Below are 18,959 nucleotides of genomic sequence, written 5' to 3' on the forward strand. Positions count from 1 at the left end.
ATCGTCGAGGATTGCTTTAAGTACCTGACTTCTTCTTCCAACCCCCCTTTGGATTAACAATTACTCTAGCATTATCTTCGAAGTACATATAGACACCATCCTTTTTGCGCCATGGCTTCCGCTACCTCACAATGACGGCAGGCATGATCTTCTTCCTGAGATCGGATTTTCTCTTTTTTCTGACTTCTTCTTCTAGTCCCCCTTTGGCTTCCCCTCTCTGTAGGATCGAAAAGTACTCACGCTCGAGGATGTGTCACAAGCGCGGGCTCTGGACGATCAAGGCAAAATACGGTCGGATCTGTCTCTTCTACCCTCGTCTTCTTCGCCAACCCGGAAGCTGCAGCACCTTCCCTCTTGTGGGCTTTGAGACTCTTAGCTGACATCCAAGCTGCATCCGCATCCATATCGACAACGAAGGAGGGACCGAAGGAACTCCCATGCAAAGTGAGATCCCCGAAGGGGGGAGGCAGGTTTAAATAGGCGACGGGGTCTGGTGCAATAATGACTGCAGGACTCCTCTGGCCAGTCTATAACCGCCGCATGGCCCACTCACTATGGCAAGCGACTGGAGGTGGCCGACAGTTGATAAAACCATTATTGCACCGTACCTGAGGTAGCACTCCAGTGAGAATTCCAAAAAGAAAAAATCTTTTTCGAAGAGGCTCCAGTACCAGCATGCCGAACATCAAAATATCTGGCAACCACCGAGTACAGAAATTGAGGGGGGTAACTTCGACTGTGAGAATTTCTCTGTACTTTCTTCATTCGGAGCCCGAACTCGAAAGTAGGAGAACTGGTGTTGGGTATAAAATACCCCCGATCGAAGTTTGTAAAAGACCGACCCTTCCAGGACTTTTCCAGCTTCCGACCTTGTGTAGCGTCTCTCTGAACACCCTCGACCGTCCGAGCTTTCGGACTTCCCTGACAATGAGCTTCTCCTTCCATCTACCGTGCTGCTCCAAAAGCTCTCTAGGCCTTACTATCAGCCGACCTTCTACAGTGATCAACTATTCTCCGAACTTCTTTCGGACTTCGTCAATATCCGAGCTTCTCCGACAATGAGATTTCTACAGTAATCAGACTCCATCCAAGTTTCTACGACGGTCGACTGCCTTCAGGATTCCAACCGAGCTCCTGCGAGAGTCGAACTTTTACTACGAGCGGTCTACTCCAAACTTTTACTACGAGCGGTCTACTCCGAACTCCTACAGCGGGCGGTTTACCCCGGATATCTACTGTAAGCAAATTTCATTCGAGCCTCTACTGTCAATGCATTTCTTTCGAACTTCTATTACAGGTAGACTTCAGTCGAGCTTCTTCGTAGCTGGATCCCAGACGAGCTTCTACAATGGGACAGGATCCACCAGCCAGGTCGCTACTCCGAGTTCCCACGACAACCGACCTTTGACCGAGCTTCTACAATAAGTGGTCTCCTTTCAGCCTTCTACAAGAACCAGACTCCATCCGAACTTCCATAACGGATGGATATCGGACGAGCTTCTACGATGGACGGACTCCGACAGCTGGATTTCTACAACGATCGATCGCCTCCGGTGTCTGCCGAACCTCTCCAACGCCATCCGAAGTCCACCGCCGGCCGATCCTCCGTCAGATTCTTCATGAAACCGGACTTCTCCGATGGATAATCTTTAGACAAGCTTTCACATCAGGCGAATCTCAGATGGACTTCTCTAGCAATCGGACTCCTACCGGACTTCACCAACAAAAAATCTCCATCCGAGCTTCTACAGCAGATGACTCCCACCTGTAGTATCAACGCCTAAGGTATCCGACAACAGTAGACTCGTCAGCAGTTTCGAAAATATCCGAGCTTCTCCTAGATCGATGGGATAGAGAGCCATTCCGCTCCATTAGATGTCCCAGCCGAGCTCCAACCGATAGATCCGAACTCTCTGACAAGTCACGACAATGGCCACTACCCTGCTCCACTCTCTGCAACGAATTTCGCGTGGCTCCACCACTCTCTGACAAGTCGCGACAACGGACACCACTCCACTTTCCGTAACAAACTCCACATGGCCCTGAATGACCCCTGACGCCACTACTCTCCGTAACAAACTCCGTACGGCTCTGAACGGCCCACTACCAGGCGGTTATAGACGTCGCTGTCAATCAGTTACGCTCTCCATCTATAAAAAGGGACCTCCAGATACGATCTTCTCTAAGCTTTAAACTCTATCCCAAAACTCTGCTAAAATTCTCACTCGAGCACTCCATTTCTGTTGAGGCAGAGTACTGACTTGAGCATCGGAGGGTCTTGTTGGAGCACCCCTAACTCCGCTTTAGACTTCCCTTGTAGGTTCCGACGGCGATCGCGGTCATCTCAACTCCAGCAACTCTGGCTTCGACGGAATTCTGCACCAACATATATAAATAATTGAAGTGTTGGATGCAACCTGGACAAGAGTTTAACATCAAATACATGGAAGGCCAAGAACAACACATCAAGATGAATTAGCAACCTGAAGAAGAATTTGCATCTAAAGCATGTCAGAAAATTCTATAAACTGAAATTCTATATGGCGCTGGCTGCATCTAACACCTCCACTATATTATAACCCTTTAATTTTGTAATATCATATATTATTAATATATAACTATTGACTTAGAGCTTCTCTAACTCATTTTCCATCAAAAAAAAAAAAAAGAAAAGGCTGCTTCTGAAGGCCTTTTCGAGGGACTTGGTAGTCCTTGGATAAGAGGTGGCACAAAAATTCTTCAATATGTGGATGACACTCTTATCTCCTCCAAAGCAAAGAAAGAGCATATTGCCATCTTAAAGATTATTCTCTTTAGTTTTGAGCAATTCTCCGATCTCGCCATCAATTTTCAAAAAAGTTCAATCTCCTTTATTGGATCTACCCCACCATTGGAACAAGAGTGTGCTGCTTGGCTGAATTGCAAAGTCTTGGCTTTTCCAATCAAGTCTCTTGGCCTTCCATTGGGAAGTAAAAGACTCTCCAAAGCAGATTGGATGGTTCTGATACAACACATTGAATCTAGATTGGCCACTTAGAAAGCTAATTTTCTTTCGTTTGCAGGGTGCCTAATGTTGGTAAACTCCATTCTCACTTCACTATCATTGTTCTATATGTCATTGTTTAGATTACCTGCTTGGGTTACCAAAAGGATTGATTCTTATCGACGATCCTTTTTATGGAGTGGGACTTCTTCTACCAGCGGCCTATCTTGTAAAGTAAATTGAAAAATAGTGTGCATGCAAAAGAAAGAAGGAGGTCTGGGGGTAAAAAATATCACTCAACTAAATACCTCCCTCCTTACTAAGTGGGGTTGGAGGATGTTATCAAATGAATCTGGTCTTCGAAAAAAATAGGTGCAATTGGCTTATCATAAAAAGGTTAGACTTTCTTGCAGTTGGAGGCCTACTCGACATTGCTCAAATCTTTGGCGTGATGTTGTAAAGCTTTATTGCCCTTCTGGAATAGGATTCAACACATAGTTGGAAAGCGCAAAGAAACTCTTTTTCGGAAGGACAATTGGATTTACGATGCACTACTTCAAATCTTATTCCCTGCACTACGCTCTCAACGTCATCGCAAAAATGGCACTGTGGCACAATTTTTCAGCCAGCCCGCCCAAAGATGGAAAATTAGATCACTTTCAGATCCATCGTCTCAAGCCCATGTTGAATTTTAGTAGCTCATCCACTTACTAAATATGGTTACTTTCAACTCAGATGGGGACAGGATATGTTGGAAAGCCGAGAGTTCAAGCAATTTCACAACCTCTTCAATGTATCATTTCCTCAACCCCACTGGTGTGAAATACAAGTTTGCCTTCTTTCTTTGGAATTTGTTTGCACCCTTAAAAATCAAATACTTCATGTGGCTTTGTTGGAAAAATAAACTGAATACCAGAGAAGCTGTTGGCAAAAAACTTGGACAGAATTTAGGAGGTTGTTTGATTTGTGGCACTACACTGGAGTCCATTGACTACATCTTTTCTAACGCAGTCTCTTCTCAAATATTTGGAAAGCAATCTGTTCTGCCCCCCAAGTTCTTCATCCACAATCTTCTTTCAAGTTCTTATGTCAGGAGTGGATCCTTAAAAATTTTGGAAAAAAACTCAGCCTATTATCCTCATGCTCGGTTGCATGGTCCTGTTGGAAAGAGCGTAATGCTCATCTTTTTCTTTACAAAAGGTCCTTTATTGATGGCCTTGCCTCAACTGCTTTAAACTTATTCAACGATTGGTCGGTGTTCTGTAAACCTGCCGTTTTGTCGGAGTTTGAAAAGACTTGGGTTGTTGTAAGGAACCTAATCAACCTTCTATAAGAAGGCATGTGTTTCATATTATGACCTCTTTTTGCTATTTTCTTTCTTCTGTTTTGTGGTTTTCACCACTTTTGAGCCAGTACAGTTAAGTGTTATACTCTTGTAATCCTTTACCTGAACCTCTTTCAGGTGCTGTTATATTTTCTGAGTAAATAAATTTATTTGGTGGCTGGTTACAGCCTCCATTACCATCAAAAAAAAAAAAAAATTCAAAGTGATTAATGAGTGGCCAACACACAAGGTGATTGATTTTTTCCACTCATATTTTTGAGTTGCCCAAGCATTTTCCTTGATTTTTGGTGGCATTATCGCTAAGAAAATGAGAGCTACCTACTCCAGGTCTCAATCAAGCAATAGACATAGAGGCTAGCCAACTCAGAACAGCTTGCCCGTGGGTGGGCAATATAAGGCCAAGACTTTTATTTCTTTTTTATTTTTTTTTATTTTTGAGAAAGTGAGGGGATTGGAATAGCCACCTGTCACCTATGACCGAAGTCCTGGCCTTATCTTTTAGATAAGGTCATGACTTAAATCATAGGTGATGGCCCCACGTTATCAGATAAGGCCAAGACTTAAATCATAGGTGATGGTCCCGCCTTATCTAAAAGATAAGGCCAAGACTTAAATCATAAGTGACGGCCAGGGGCTATTCCAATCGTCCTTTCTCCTCTCCGATCAATGGCCAGCCATGGGAATGGTCTCCATGCTCACTTCTATTGCAAGAAGGTCCATACTATTGCAAGATATATTACTTTTTGGGTGTGTTTTTTAAAACGAATAATCATAAAATAGATTATCATGTTGTTCGGGATCATATAAACAGCGGATTTCTTCAAACTATTCACACTCCATCTCGTCTTCAATTGGCATATGTATTCACAAAATCTTTATCTGCTGCTGCCTTTACATTCATATTGTCCAAGCTTGGTCTGGTTGATCTTCACCAGCCTCCAGCTTGAGGGGGATGAAGATTTGTTATCTACTTACTTATTTTAGCTAGCAAGAAAATGACAATAATATCCATCTATTTTAGCTAGCAAGAAAAGGGCAACCAAGATTTGTTATCCACTTGGTCTACTTACTCAAAAGGGCGTCAAAAATTTGTTATCCAGCTGATCTACTTACTTATTTTAGCTTACAAGAAAAGGAAAAGATTGGCTATGAATCCTTTCTTAATCTGTACAGCTTAGCTAGCATTCTAGATCATTCTTTTGAATTCTAGATAGTTCTTTTCATTTGTATAAAAAAGAGAACCTCCTCATTAGTTTTTCAATCAAGAAATATGAAGATAATTTTTTCTTCATTTTAGCTTTCTCTGTTTGCCTTGTTTGCACTACTCCAGGTCTCAATCAAGCAATAACATAGAGGCTAGCCAACTCAGAACATTTTGCCCGTGGGTGGGCAATATAAGGCCAAGACTTTTATTTTTTTTATTTTTGAGAAAGTGAGGGGATTGGAATAGCCACCTTGCACCTATGACCGAAGTCCTGGCCTTATCTTTTAGATAAGGTCATGACTTAAATCATAGGTGATGGCCCCACGTTATCAGATAAGGCCAAGACTTAAATCATAGGTGATGGCCCCGCCTTATCTAAAAGATAAGGCCAAGACTTAAATCATAAGTGACGGCCAGGGGCTATTCCAATCGTCCTTTCTCCTCTCCGATCAATGGCCAGCTGTGGAAATGGTCTCCATGCTCACTTCTATTGCAAGAAGGTCCATACTATTGCAAGATATATTACTTTTTGGGTGTGTTTTTTAAAACGAATAATCATAAAAGACTATATTCAATCATGCCCTTCAATGGCTAAACTTTCTAGCATAAATTGAATTTTATCATAACAGATGACAAAGTTATTGCAAGAAAGCAGAAACTATATGAGTACAGTATCTAAGGCTATGAATTGATAGTCAAAAGCACAACGATAAGGGCACATTTGGTATAGTTTTTGGATGGAACAAATCTTGTTGTCTTTTAGTTTTCGACTCTAACTTATTGCAGGAGTCCTTTGATTGTAGGCAGTATATATGTAGTTTGTGCAAAACTAACTACAATTAAGTCATGGGGAGTAACTGAAACCAACTTATGGTTCATCGGACCAAAAGGCGTCAAAAGCCATTTTTTTCAAGCTAACATATTGGAGCAGGCTAGACAATACACTTACCTTAAAAGTCGTGATACGGCCAAAATAGCATCACCAAAACATCATTGGTGATCGCTAGGGAGCCTAATTTGATGGTCTAGTATAAATATGTGGAGGCATTTAACTCAGGTTTCCAAGGAGCTTAAAAAATTTGTCATGTTAGAAAGCTTTGCAGATAACAATAATTTTAAAAAATTATCAAAACTAGTGCAGATAGAATTTCTAAATGAGCCTAATCTTTTGTACTGTTTAATATTGTTGGGTGGATGTCTGGCCAGGACACCACCTCCCAAGACCCTTTCAGTACCACGCGATGCAGCAGGAAGAAAGAAGAAACAAAACAGAAGGAAAAACAATCAAAATACGTGGATCAGCCACAAAAGGGCTCGCCTCCACGGGGCATGCAAACTTCACTATGAAAAGAAAATTTTACAAGAGGAGACCTCACCCTCAACCCTTGTACACCCAATTCTTTCTCACCTGAAGTTCCCCTCACAAAAGCTCTCTCTCTCTTGGAGACCCCCTGAACCCCTGAAGAGCCTGGCGACCGCTGTCCAGGGGCCTCCTGCTCCTTCCCTCACAGCGCCTCACGCCTCTCTCTCTTCCCTCTCGGTTCGTACGGCGGCGAGAAACCGAACCCCACCCGCTTCTTTTCGTTCTCAGGCCTTTTTAAGGCTTAAACATAGCTTAAACCTTGATTAGACACGGATTAGGAGTCCTAAACAAAGCCAAAAACCCCTCCGGACCGTTGGATCAAGACCGGGAATCACCTGAGCCGTCCGATCGCGCTCCGGTCCACGGAATAGTGCCGTGGACCGCGAGACACGTGTGGGAAACGTCCACGCGGTCCACAGACCGCTCCGTGGACCACTCGGTCCACGGTGGACCGGGGATGGGCCAGCAGGCCGCTGGGTCGCGCGTCCCGCGCGGGCCTGGGCCTGGGACGCGCGTCCCGCACAGGCCTGGGTCGCGCGTCCCGCGCGGGCCTGGGTCCCGCGTCCCATGCGGGCCTGGGACGCGCGTCCCGCGCGCCGCCGCCTGCGGCTGCGCCGCTGCCGCCCGCCGCCGGTCGCCGGCCGCCGCCTCGATTTTCGTGCCGACTTTAAAAGCTCGTATCTCCTCCATCCGAGCTCCGATTCAGGTGATCTTGGTCTCGTTGGACTCCGTTTTTCGCCGCGAACCTCGCTGTGGGCTCAATGTGGGCTGAATCTCGAGGCGTCAGATCCTAACAATCTCCACCTCGACTCGATATTCGGCCTCCTCCAAACTCCGAGAGCTTCTGGATCTCCTCGCCCCCATGCCCTGGGGCAATCGCCTGCTGATCATGGATGGGCAAACATGGGAGTCGAGCCAGGCTGCTCGATCCCATCTCCGTCGTATGCTGTGCTCCTCCTGATCTGAGACCTGCTCGGGGCATCATCCTGCGGCAATAGGAATCTTACCTTGCGACGTCGCCTCTCGTCCTCCCGAGTCTCCTGTCTCGTGCCCGATCCACCTCCTGGAGCTCCACCTCGCTCTGGGCTCCACCTGGCTCCCGATGCTCCACCTCGCACTGGGCTCCCTGCCAGGTAATAATGTCCTCTGATCCCCTTCTTCCCCTCCAGCACAATCCTATCGCCGCGTAGCACCCTCAGGATTCCTCCACCAGCTACCGTCCTGTAGCCTCTCGAATCCAGTCTGCTAAGTGAGATAAGATTCCGCCTGAAATCGGGTATGTATCGGACCTCCCCCAATCTCCTCACTGCACCGTCATGTGTCCTCCAGCTGACCGTCCCAATGCCTCTGATCGCACAGCTCGATCCATTCGGCAGATATACAGTGCTCTCACTGTTCTCCAGGGAGTCAAACTGCTCCTCTCTGCAACACACATGATAGGGGCATGCAGAATCTAATATCCACTGCTGGGAAGAAGTAGATACCTCGTCAGATATCTCCAGGACATCTCCATCTGAATCACTGCCGGCCGTCGCTACAGCAGCCACCGTCCGATTTTTCAGTTGAGGGCAATCTCTGGCTAGATGCCCCAACTCCTCACACCGGTAACACTTGGTTTTGCTCAAGTCCCTCCTGGACTTAGACCGCCCTCGTTGCGATCTCCTGTCGCTCCGTCTACCGCCTCCTGCACCTCCAGAAGCCACCAAAGCTGAGCTATCGACACCTGAGCTCGAAGCTGGGTTCTTCCTCTTGAGAACATCGTTCTGGAGTATCGCCGCGGTGACCTCGTCCATCTTGATAGTGCTCTTCCCCACTAGAAGAGCAGTCACCAAGGACTCGTACGAAGAAGGAAGCGACGCCAGCAAAACCAGCGCCCTGGTCTTCTCCTCAACGTTCTCGCCAACGCTGAGAAGGTCGGTGAGGATCTTCTGGAAGTGGCTCAGATGCTCCTGCACGCTCTGTCCCTCAGTCATCCGCAGTTGGTAAAACTGCCTCCAGAGGAAAAGAGTGTTGGTGAGAGACTTCGCCATGTACAACTCCTCGAGCTTCGACCACAGCACCGTCGGGGAAGTCTCGCTCAGCACATGGATCACCACCTCATCTGCCAGGTACATGCGGATGGTACTCACCGCCTGCATCTGTAGCCGTTTCCAATCCCGCACCTCCATGGTGGTCGGTTTCTCATCGCACAAGAGAGCTTCGATCAACCCCTGTTGGATGAGCACGTCCTTCACCTTTGCCTGCCACAAGGAGAAATTGTTCTTACCATCAAACTTGTTGATCTCCATCCTGATTGTTCCTGTTTTCTCCATCTTCAGTCTTGCTCACCACCACTGCAATCTGCGTCCTTGTACCGCCTTGCTCTGATACCACTTGTTGGGTGGATGTCTGGCCAGGACACCACCTCCCAAGACCCTTTCAGTACCACGCGATGCAGCAGGAAGAAAGAAGAAACAAAACAGAAGGAAAAACAATCAAAATACGTGGATCAGCCACAAAATGGCTCGCCTCCACGGGGCATACAAACTTCACTATGAAAAGAAAATTTTACAAGAGGAGACCTCACCCTCAACCCTTGTACACCCAATTCTTTCTCACCTGAAGTTCCCCTCACAAAAGCTCTCTCTCTCTTGGAGACCCCCTGAACCCCTGAAGAGCCTGGCGACCGCTGTCCAGGAGCCTCCTGCTCCTTCCCTCACAGCGCCCCACGCCTCTCTCTCTTCCCTCTCGGTTCGTACGGCGGCGAGAAACCGAACCCCACCCGCTTCTTTTCGTTCTCAGGCCTTTTTAAGGCTTAAACATAGCTTAAACCTTGATTAGACACGGATTAGGAGTCCTAAACAAAGCCAAAAATCCCTCCGGACCGTTGGATCAAGACCGGGAATCACCTGAGCCGTCCGACTGTGGGAAACGTGTGGGAAACGTCCACGCGGTCCACAGACCGCTCCGTGGACCACTCGGTCCACGGTGGACCGGGGATGGGCCAGCAGGCCGCTGGGTCGCGCGTCCCGCGCGGGCCTGGGCCTGGGACGCGCGTCCCGCGCAGGCCTGGGTCGCGCGTCCCGCGCGGGCCTGGGTCCCGCATCCCACGCGGGCCTGGGACGCGCGTCCCGCGCGCCGCCGCCTGCGGCCGCGCCGCTGCCGCCCGCCGCCGGTCGCCGGCGGTCCTCCGCCGCCTCGATTCTCGTGCCGACTTCAAAAGCTCGTATCTCCTCCATCCGAGCTCCGATTCAGGTGATCTTGGTCTCGTTGGACTCCGTTTTTCGCCGTGAACATCGCTGTGGGCTCAATGTGGGCTGAATCTCGAGGCGTCAGATCCTAACAAATATATATATACATACATAGGGGAAGCATCTTACTTCCTCTGCCTTCTCCAAAAAAAATAATAATAACAACAATTTTAAAAAAATTATCAAAAGTAGTGCAGATAGAATTTCTAAATGATACTTCAAGTGTGACTATCATCTAGCAAGCATTTGGATGCAAGTTGAATTGCATCAATCAAAAGGTAGATGACAAAGTGTAATCTGAAATTGTGGATTGATAGCAAAATCTGTGGTCTTGATGGTACGGATGGCAACAAGTCTATCATTGATATAATTGAGATAAAAGAAACCTTGTCATCTGTTGGTTTGGGAGTTTGAGTCCGTCTAAATCATTGGATTGTCCATAATACTTTATAGCCAACCAATGGCAATTTGGTCTTGATCAATTGATCTTTAGCAACCAAATCACCCTCTACGTAAAGATTTTGTCCCTAGAAGCCCTGTTTTGTAATTTCATAAGTCATAGCCGAGGTCTGGCTAGGGACCTCACGATAGTTTCTAAAGCTCTAGAACACTATATAAAATCCCTTGAATTCCCTTCTTTTCAATAATAGTGAACAGTGAATTGAATCGAAGATTTGTACTTCTCTGTGAGAGTTTTTGGTGGTGCAACTCTATCTCGCTATGGTGCAAATCCATCACAACCTTCATGCAATTCGAGTATTTCTTTTTCTTTGGGTACAATTTTCAAAGGCCTTGCACCCAGTCAATGCAATATATCAATGGATGCGTGGAGATAAGATTAGTGTGATTTTGGATAAAATGAAGGACGTAGATGGTGAAGATTCAAGCCTCCTAGTTGGATTGTTATAACTTTCGGATTATTTTCTTTATTTTCTTACTTTCGTAAATTATTATAAAATAAGAATCATTTATTTATTATTTTTGTAATTTTAGAGAACTCTAGTCCTATGTGGGGTAAGAAAGGTCTCATTTGGATCCTGCCATTTCTTTTATAATAAATTGTATCGCAGATTGTTTTTTGCTCGGGGCATCCTTGATCTTTGCTTCTGCAACTCAAGTTAAGGTAACCATTTTGCGTGCCAGAAAGTTAGAAGACCCTTTACGAGTTTGCTAGAATATCTATGGTTTGCACTTCATGAAATCCAAAACTCTGTTCTTTTGTCCAGCAGTATTGCTCCATTGTTAAGGAGATTTAGCGTCCTCCAAGATCCTTCTCTCAATTCTCTCCATAGAATCTTAAATAGTAATGGCATCCTCTGTCCATACCATTCATCATTGTAGAACGTCGCCTCACCAGAAAAATACAAGGTTCTGACGTGGTTAGTGCTTAGAAATAAACCTCCGACCAAAAACATTATAGCCTGGAACACCTCTCACCTTCTGTTTACTTCCTGTCGCTTTGTTAGAGGATTACGGACAGTAATTAAAGAAACACTAGGTATTAGGAAATTTTCTACTCACTTCCATCATTGAGGACGGACTTGAGAATAGCTAAAGTCAAGGAGGAACTGATACCGCAGGTTAGGGCCAAGTGGTCCTAGCCCTTTGTTCGTGATTATTCTGGAATGAGAGAAATTAACCACGACATTTGCTAATGGAAAAACTCTGCTCACGTTGTCGTTCACTTGAACTTTTCCCGTGCACAAGATGCAACCCGTTCCTCAACCTGAAAGCCTTTTAATTTGTTGTTAATATATAGGCTTTCATCCTATTGAAGCGTCCGATGTAGTCTTCTCCTTCCCTGCATGGAGTCTTGTACTTTGGTTTCATTCTTTTTTGGGGTGCAAAATAATATACATACCCTTTGGATTTTTTGTGATTTGCACTAATATTCTAAATATTTCAGTATTTTCAATCTGACCCCAAAAATTATGAATAGGTTTAAATATGGCGCAAGTGTCCGCTTGAACTATAATGCCATAGTTATCAACTATGAGTGTCAAATGACTAATGTATCCTCAGATTTTCATTTCTGCCAAAACACAACTCTTGTAGTCCAGCTGACAAGTGTATTGATGGAATTTTGTGCCTAAACTTATTTTATATGATATATCACATGTTGATAGATTTTTATGGAGATGGATGACTGGGCTGTTTACAATCAAAATCAAAATCAAAATTTTAGGGTCTAATTAAAAATTTTGAACTTTTGAAGAACAAGTATAAATCATAAAAAGCCGAAAGGATGCCATTGTAATTTTATGTTTTAGTAAATCAGAAAAATTACACCATTCTAGTGTATATAAATACATCCACATGGCCCAAAGAACAAAATATTCAAAATTTGAGATGGTATATTAACTAGAACCCCATAATACAGAACAAATATGGTTGGCTACATAAGGTGACATTCAACCTACTGGGCTATTAGCTTCACTATTGTTATGTGAAGGGTGAAAGTGGTATAGATACAATATCTATTTGGAGCCATTTTCATATCCGAATTAATTTGAATAGAGACAGAAATTTGAGTATCTGACTAATATCCATATATGTATCCATATTTGTTAAAAAAAAATATATAGATATGGATATAGATAGATAACTATCTATTTGATCCATATCCAAATATTTGAATCTACTTATAATGCTAAATAATTTTATATACCACTTATTAATTTTTAAGAAAGTATACAATGATATAAACATAATATATTAACTTGATTTTTTATCTATTTAGTAATATTTTTAGTTCTACAATCATAAAGTTTAATTATCCTACTTATATCCATAATTTTATCTATATTTTTAGTATTCGAATTGTATCCATATCCATTTAAAATAAATATCGATATAAATTTTTACATCTGAATAATATCTATATCTATATTTATATTTATCAGATAAAATAAATATTATGCTAGTATCTGATTCGATTTCAATCCTAATATGTGATGCTTCAAAAAAAAATAATATGCATATCATCTATCAACAATCTTGTAGAAGAGGCATCGCACAGCTAGAATCTATAGCAGCATGCTTTGCACTGTAGAGAGGCACCATGCAAGGCTAGATGATGAGAAGCGAGAGATTATTCATTATGAAAAAAGATGCCCATTGTTCATCATTTTGCCTGTCATGCTTGGCATGTGGATAATATATGAGATAGCAAGACGATAAGACAACCATTCATTTTTTACATGAGCAAAATATCCAACCTTGCATAGCTTTTTGTGGTATAAAACATGCACCAGAGAGGATCCGGACTCATTCTCCACTAACAAATATCGGACTCTAGTCCAAACCTTTTTAATCAAAATAGATATTTTTGTTTATCCAAACGAATAAGTCATTCAATAAACTCAATTTTATTATCTAATATTTTTAAAAATATGTATGATAAAAATTAAAAATAATTTTTATCATAAAATAAATCAGTTTTGTATTGCTAGCATCACCTTGTAGTCCCGCTCTAATTGATACAGGCTCGGAGGCAAGGTCGCACTGATCACAGGCGCCAGTGGCATTGGTGAGGCCACTGCCAAGCTCTTCATATGCCACGGTGCCTATGTCATGATCGTCGATGTCCAGGATGACAAGGGCCGAGCCCTATGTGAATCCCTTGGCTCTTTTGTTGCCTACTATATCCATTGCGATGTGACCGATATAGGATGGATGTCTAGCCATGACACTATCTCTCAGGACCTTTTCGATATCCCACGATGCAGAAGGAAGAAAAAAGAAATAAATAGAAAACAATCAAATATGTGGATCAACCAAAAAAGGGCTCACCTCCATGGGGCATGCAAACTTCACTATTCGAAAAGAAATATTACAAGAGGAGATCTTATCCTCAACCATCGTACAACTAATTTCTCCCTCACAGAAAGTTCTCTCTCACAAAAGCACTCTCTTTAAGAAGACCCCTGAATCTCTGAAACGACTGCTATCCACTATCCAAGAACCTCTCTGCTCCTTCTCCTCTCAGCGACGTGCGTCTCTCTCTAGATTCGGGTTCTCTGCTGAAGCCCGTACATGCCACCAAAAAATCAAGCCACCACACATTCTCTATTGAGCATCAGGGTCTTTTAAAGGTCTTAAACCTGATTAGATTAGGTTAAAGACTCCTAATCAAGCCCAAATAAGCTTCTCAAGCCGTTGGATCAATCCACGCCCTCTGATCGCACGTCGGTCCATGGAACAGTGCTGTGGACCATGAGAAACGCATGGAAAATGCCCACGCAGTCCATGCGGTCGTTTGTGCACCGCCTGATCTACCGTGGATCGGGCTGCAGGCTCCCAGCAGTGCGCCTGGGCTTGGGCCAACCCGTGAGCCTGTGCACCTGGGCCTGGGCTGGCCTGTGCGCGCTAGCGCACCTGGGTCTGGGCCACACCCTGCGCACCTGGGGCCTGCGCAGCCATGCCTGGGCCGCAAGTGGCTGCACCGCCGCCGCTCCACGGGCCCACCACTGACCACCGGCAGTCCTTCGCCGCTCCAGATTCTGTGCCGACTTCTCTTACACATATCTTCTCTGTTCGAGCTCCGTTTGAGGTGATCTTAATCTCGTTGGACTCCATTTTTCATCACGGACCTCGCTATGAGCTCAATATGAACTGAATCTCGAGATGTCAAATCCTAACAATTTTCATCTCGACTCGATATTCGGCCTCCTCCTAACTTCGAGAGCTTCTGGATCTCCTCGCCCCCATACCTTGAGATAATAACCTGCTGATCATGGATGGGCAAACATGGTAGTTGAGCCAGACCACTTGATCCTATCTCCATCGTATGCTGTGCTCCTCCTGACCTGAGATCTACTCGGGGCATCATCCTGTGGCAATAAGAATCTCACCTTACGATATCGCCTTTCATCCTCTCGAGTCTCGTGTCTCATGCCCGATCCACCTCCACCTGGAGCTCCACCTTGCTCAGGGCTCCTCCTAGCTCTTGAAGCTCCACCTCGCATTTGGCTCTCTGCCAGATAATAATATCCTCACCTCTCCTTCTTCTCCTCCAGAACAATCCTATCGCTGCGTAGCACCTTTAGGATTCCTCCATCAGTTACCGTCCTATAGCCTTTCAAATTCAGTCTACTCAGTGAGATAAGATTCTGTCTGAAATCGAGTATGTATCGGACCTCCCCCACTCTTCTCGCTGCACCATCCTGTGTCCTCCAGTTGACCGTTCTAATACCCCTGATCGCACAGCTCGATCCATCTGATAGATAAACAGTGCCCTCATTGTTCTCTAGGGAGTCAAACTACTCCTCTCTACAACATACATGATAGGTGCATGCAGAATCTAAAATCCACTGCTGGAAAGAAGTAGATATCTCATCAGATATCTCAAGGATATCTTTCTTTGAATCGCTACTGACCGTCGCTACAGCAGTCATCATCCGATCTCTGAGTTGAGGACAATCTCTAGCTAGATACCCCAACTCTTTACACCGATAACATCTGATCTTGCTCAAGTTTCTCCTGAACTTGGACTACCCTCGTCGCGATCTCCTGTCACTCCATGTACCGCATCCTGCTCCTCTAAAAACTACCAAAGTTGAGCTACTACCACCTGAGCTCGAAGCTGAGTTCTCCCTCTTGAGAACCTCGTTCTGAAGTATCACCATAGTGACCTCGTCCATCTTGATGGTGCTCTTTTCTATTAGAAGAGCAATCACTAAAGACTCATACGAAGAGAGAATCGACGCTAGCAAAATCAGCGTCCTGGTCTTCTCCTCAACATTCTCATCAATACTAAGGAGGTCGGTGAGGATCTTCTGAAAGTGGCTTAGATGCTCCTGCACACTCTATCCCTCAGTCATCCGCAACTGATAGACTGTCTCCAGAGGAAGAGAGTATTGGTGAGAGATTTCACCATGTACAAGTCCTCAAGCTTCAACCACAGCACCATCGAGGAAGTCTCGCTAAGCACATGGATCACCACCTCATCTGCTAGGTACATACGGATGGTACTCATCGCCTGCATCTGAAGCCGCCTCCAATCCTGCACCTCTATGGTGGTCGGCTTCTCCTCGCATAAGAGAATATCAAACAATCCTTGTTGGATGAGCACATCCTTCACCCTTGCCTGCCATAAAGAGAAATTGCTCTTTCCATCAAACTTGTTGATCTCCATCTTGATTGATCCGGTCTTCTCCATCTTCAGTCTTGCTCACCACCACTGCAATCTATATCCTTGTACCACCTCGCTCTAATACTACTTATAGGATGGATGTCTGGCTAGGACACCATCTCACAGGACCTTTTCGATACCCTGCGATGCAGCAGGAAGAAAGAAAAAATAAATAAAAAATAATCAAATACGTGGATCAGCCAAAAAAGGACTCACCTTCACAGGGCATGTAAACTTCACTATGAAAAAAGAAATATTACAAGAGAAAATTTCATCCTCAACCCTCGTACACCCAATTTTTCTCTTACGGAAAGTTCTCCCTCACAAAAGCTCTCTCTTTAGGAAGATCCCCTGAACACCCTTGAAACGACCGCTGTCCGCTGTCCAGAAGCCTCCCTGCTCCTTCTCCCCTTAGCAACGTACGTCTCTCTCTCTGGATTTGGGTTCTCTGCTGAAGCCCATGCGCGCCACCAAAAAACCAAGCCACCACACATTTTCTGTTGAGCATCAGGGCCTTTTAAAGGCCTTAAACCTGATTAGATTAGGTTAAAGACTCCTAATCAAGCCCAGATAAGCTTCCTAGCCATTGATCGGGATCAACCCACGCCCTTCGATCATGCATCGGTCCACGAAATAGTGCCGTGGACCGCGAGAAATACGTGAAAAATGCCCACACGATCGTCTGTGCACCGTCCGGTCCATCGTGGATCAGGGTGCGGGCTCCCACGGCGCACCTGGGCCTGGGCCCCACGCACAGCCGCACCTGGGCTGTGCCCAGCCGTGCACGGCCGTGCCACCACCGCCGCCGCTCCACCGACCGGCTGTCGGTGGTCCTCCACCGCTCTGAATTTCGTGCCAACTTCTCTCGCGTATATCTCCTCTGTCCGAGTTCCGTTTGAGATGATCTAGATCTTGTAGGACTCCATTTTTCATCGTGGATCTCACTGTGAGTTCAACGTAGACCGAATCTCAAAATGTCAAATCCTAACAATCGATGAGTCTCGCATTCAAGATACCTTCGATGCCACTATCTCCCGCCATGGCAAGCTCGATATCATGTTTAACAATGCCGGCATCATCAGCTCGCCCTGCATGCAGATACTGAAATCCGAGAAGGCTGATTTCGAAAGGGTGGTGGGGATTAATCTGGTGGGAAGCTACCTTGGGACGAAGCATGCCGCACGTGTCATGATCCCGGCATGCCGGGGAAGCATCGTGATGACAGCGCGCGTGGCGTCGGTGGAGCCCGCGATGATGCCGGTGGCGTACACATGCTCGAAGCATGCAGTGCTGGGGTTGATGAGGAGTGCGGCGGTGGAGCTCGGGCAGTTCGGTGTGCGGGTGAACTGCATGTCGCTGTATGCATTGGCGACGTCGCTGGCGGCGACGGCGTTCAGCATGGGAGGGGAGGAGCAGGAAGAATTCATGCACGAGCATGCTATCCTCAAGGGGGTGAGGCTTAAGGTGGAGGATATAGCAGAGGCAGTGCTGTTTCTGGGCAGCGAGGAGGCCAAATATGTGAGTGGACTCAACCTATTGGTGGATGGAGGATTTACGATTACTAATCCCTCGCATGGTTTGTTTAGGTACTCGGATGTGTGAGGAAACTGTTTCCTCTCGTGGTTTGGGTATGTTCAGGAGGAAGATTTTCCGGTTTGACAATTCAAACATTAAGGATGTCAAATGGCTAAAACCGGGTATCCATGTTATACCCGCTTCTGTCTCCAATATATGCGGACAAAAGGTTAATAATTAAATGGCTATATAAATCAAGAGGCAGATATATATGACTCTCGCTCGATAGGGGCTAAACATCAAATTGCAACTAATCAAGAGACCAAGCGTCAATTTCTTAATATTTTTCCTAGTGGTGAAGTAGCCTGTGCTTGGATTGTACAACTTTTTATTATTTTGTTTCAAGTGTTGATTATGTGCTATGTTGAGGGGAAAAATCTGAAAATGATGCAAGAATTTCCAATTGTGAGTATCATGCATGTATCATGCATATAAGAATTTTTTTTTTCAAAATTCATATATCATACTTACAATGGTGGTGGGAACTAATTTTCGTATGCGTGGTCATTCTTTGTTGCATTCCTTTCCGAGAAGAAGATTTGACTGTGAATCCAACTGCATAATATTCCTGTAACTGATTTACAATGCAAATTTCAAAAAAAATGATAAATTAATCCTTTGGCCAATTAAAATCCACCGTTTTTCCCAGTAAAATACTGTTCATATGCAGGATTTTGTTTGTTTTGGGATCACATATGTAGGCTTTGTTTTATAATTAAAAACCTTCCAAGGCACAGAATTTTTTTCTCACTCTCTCTTTGGGCGTTTGCTTTGGATTGTGTTGCATCCAATCTCTTATTGCATCCATCATTGGTAAAGAGCACCTACAAAATAAATTCTACACTAATCGAAATTATATCCAACAGGGACCCTCCGATGCTTAAGTCAGTGGAGAGTGGTGAACAACAGATTAATATTCAAAGAAGCAAAGTTTCAGCTCTCAAGAGTCCTTACCAAATGCTGGTCATTTATCTCCTTTTATAGATGAGTCGCTGGTAACCATTTGTAATGGTTAGACACATGGGTTTCACTTGTTTCGGCATTATATGATCGTAGGATGGGTGATTATACCCGTCACTGATCATGTTCTGGTAATTATGCACTTTTTGCATTGGTAGTTTCTGGT

The 18,959-nt window shown here is 44.9% G+C and overlaps 1 protein-coding gene across 1 annotated transcript; it reads left to right on the top strand.

The window, feature by feature from the left end:
- Nucleotides 1-5,004: 5,004 nt before the first annotated feature.
- LOC105032679 (secoisolariciresinol dehydrogenase-like) lies at nt 5,005-17,860 on the top strand. Its single transcript, XM_019846399.2, has 3 exons — nt 5,005-5,042; nt 13,611-13,787; nt 17,251-17,860. The coding sequence occupies exons 1-3, from the start codon at nt 5,005-5,007 to the stop codon at nt 17,858-17,860; spliced, it is 825 nt and encodes a 274-aa protein (XP_019701958.1).
- Nucleotides 17,861-18,959: the final 1,099 nt, after the last annotated feature.

This window comes from Elaeis guineensis, chromosome 9, assembly GCF_000442705.2.
Source record: "Elaeis guineensis isolate ETL-2024a chromosome 9, EG11, whole genome shotgun sequence".
In the NCBI taxonomy this organism is placed as follows: Eukaryota; Viridiplantae; Streptophyta; class Magnoliopsida; order Arecales; family Arecaceae; genus Elaeis; species Elaeis guineensis.

Bases quoted from the DNA above. Each gene is read 5' to 3' on its own strand.
- LOC105032679 (XM_019846399.2), top strand. From the start codon at position 5,005: ATGGGAATGGTCTCCATGCTCACTTCTATTGCAAGAAG. The intron at 5,043-13,610 runs GTCCATACTATT...TAATTGATACAG, and splicing joins CTCACTTCTATTGCAAGAAG to GCTCGGAGGCAAGGTCGCAC. The intron at 13,788-17,250 runs CGATATAGGATG...AATCCTAACAAT, and splicing joins TATATCCATTGCGATGTGAC to CGATGAGTCTCGCATTCAAG.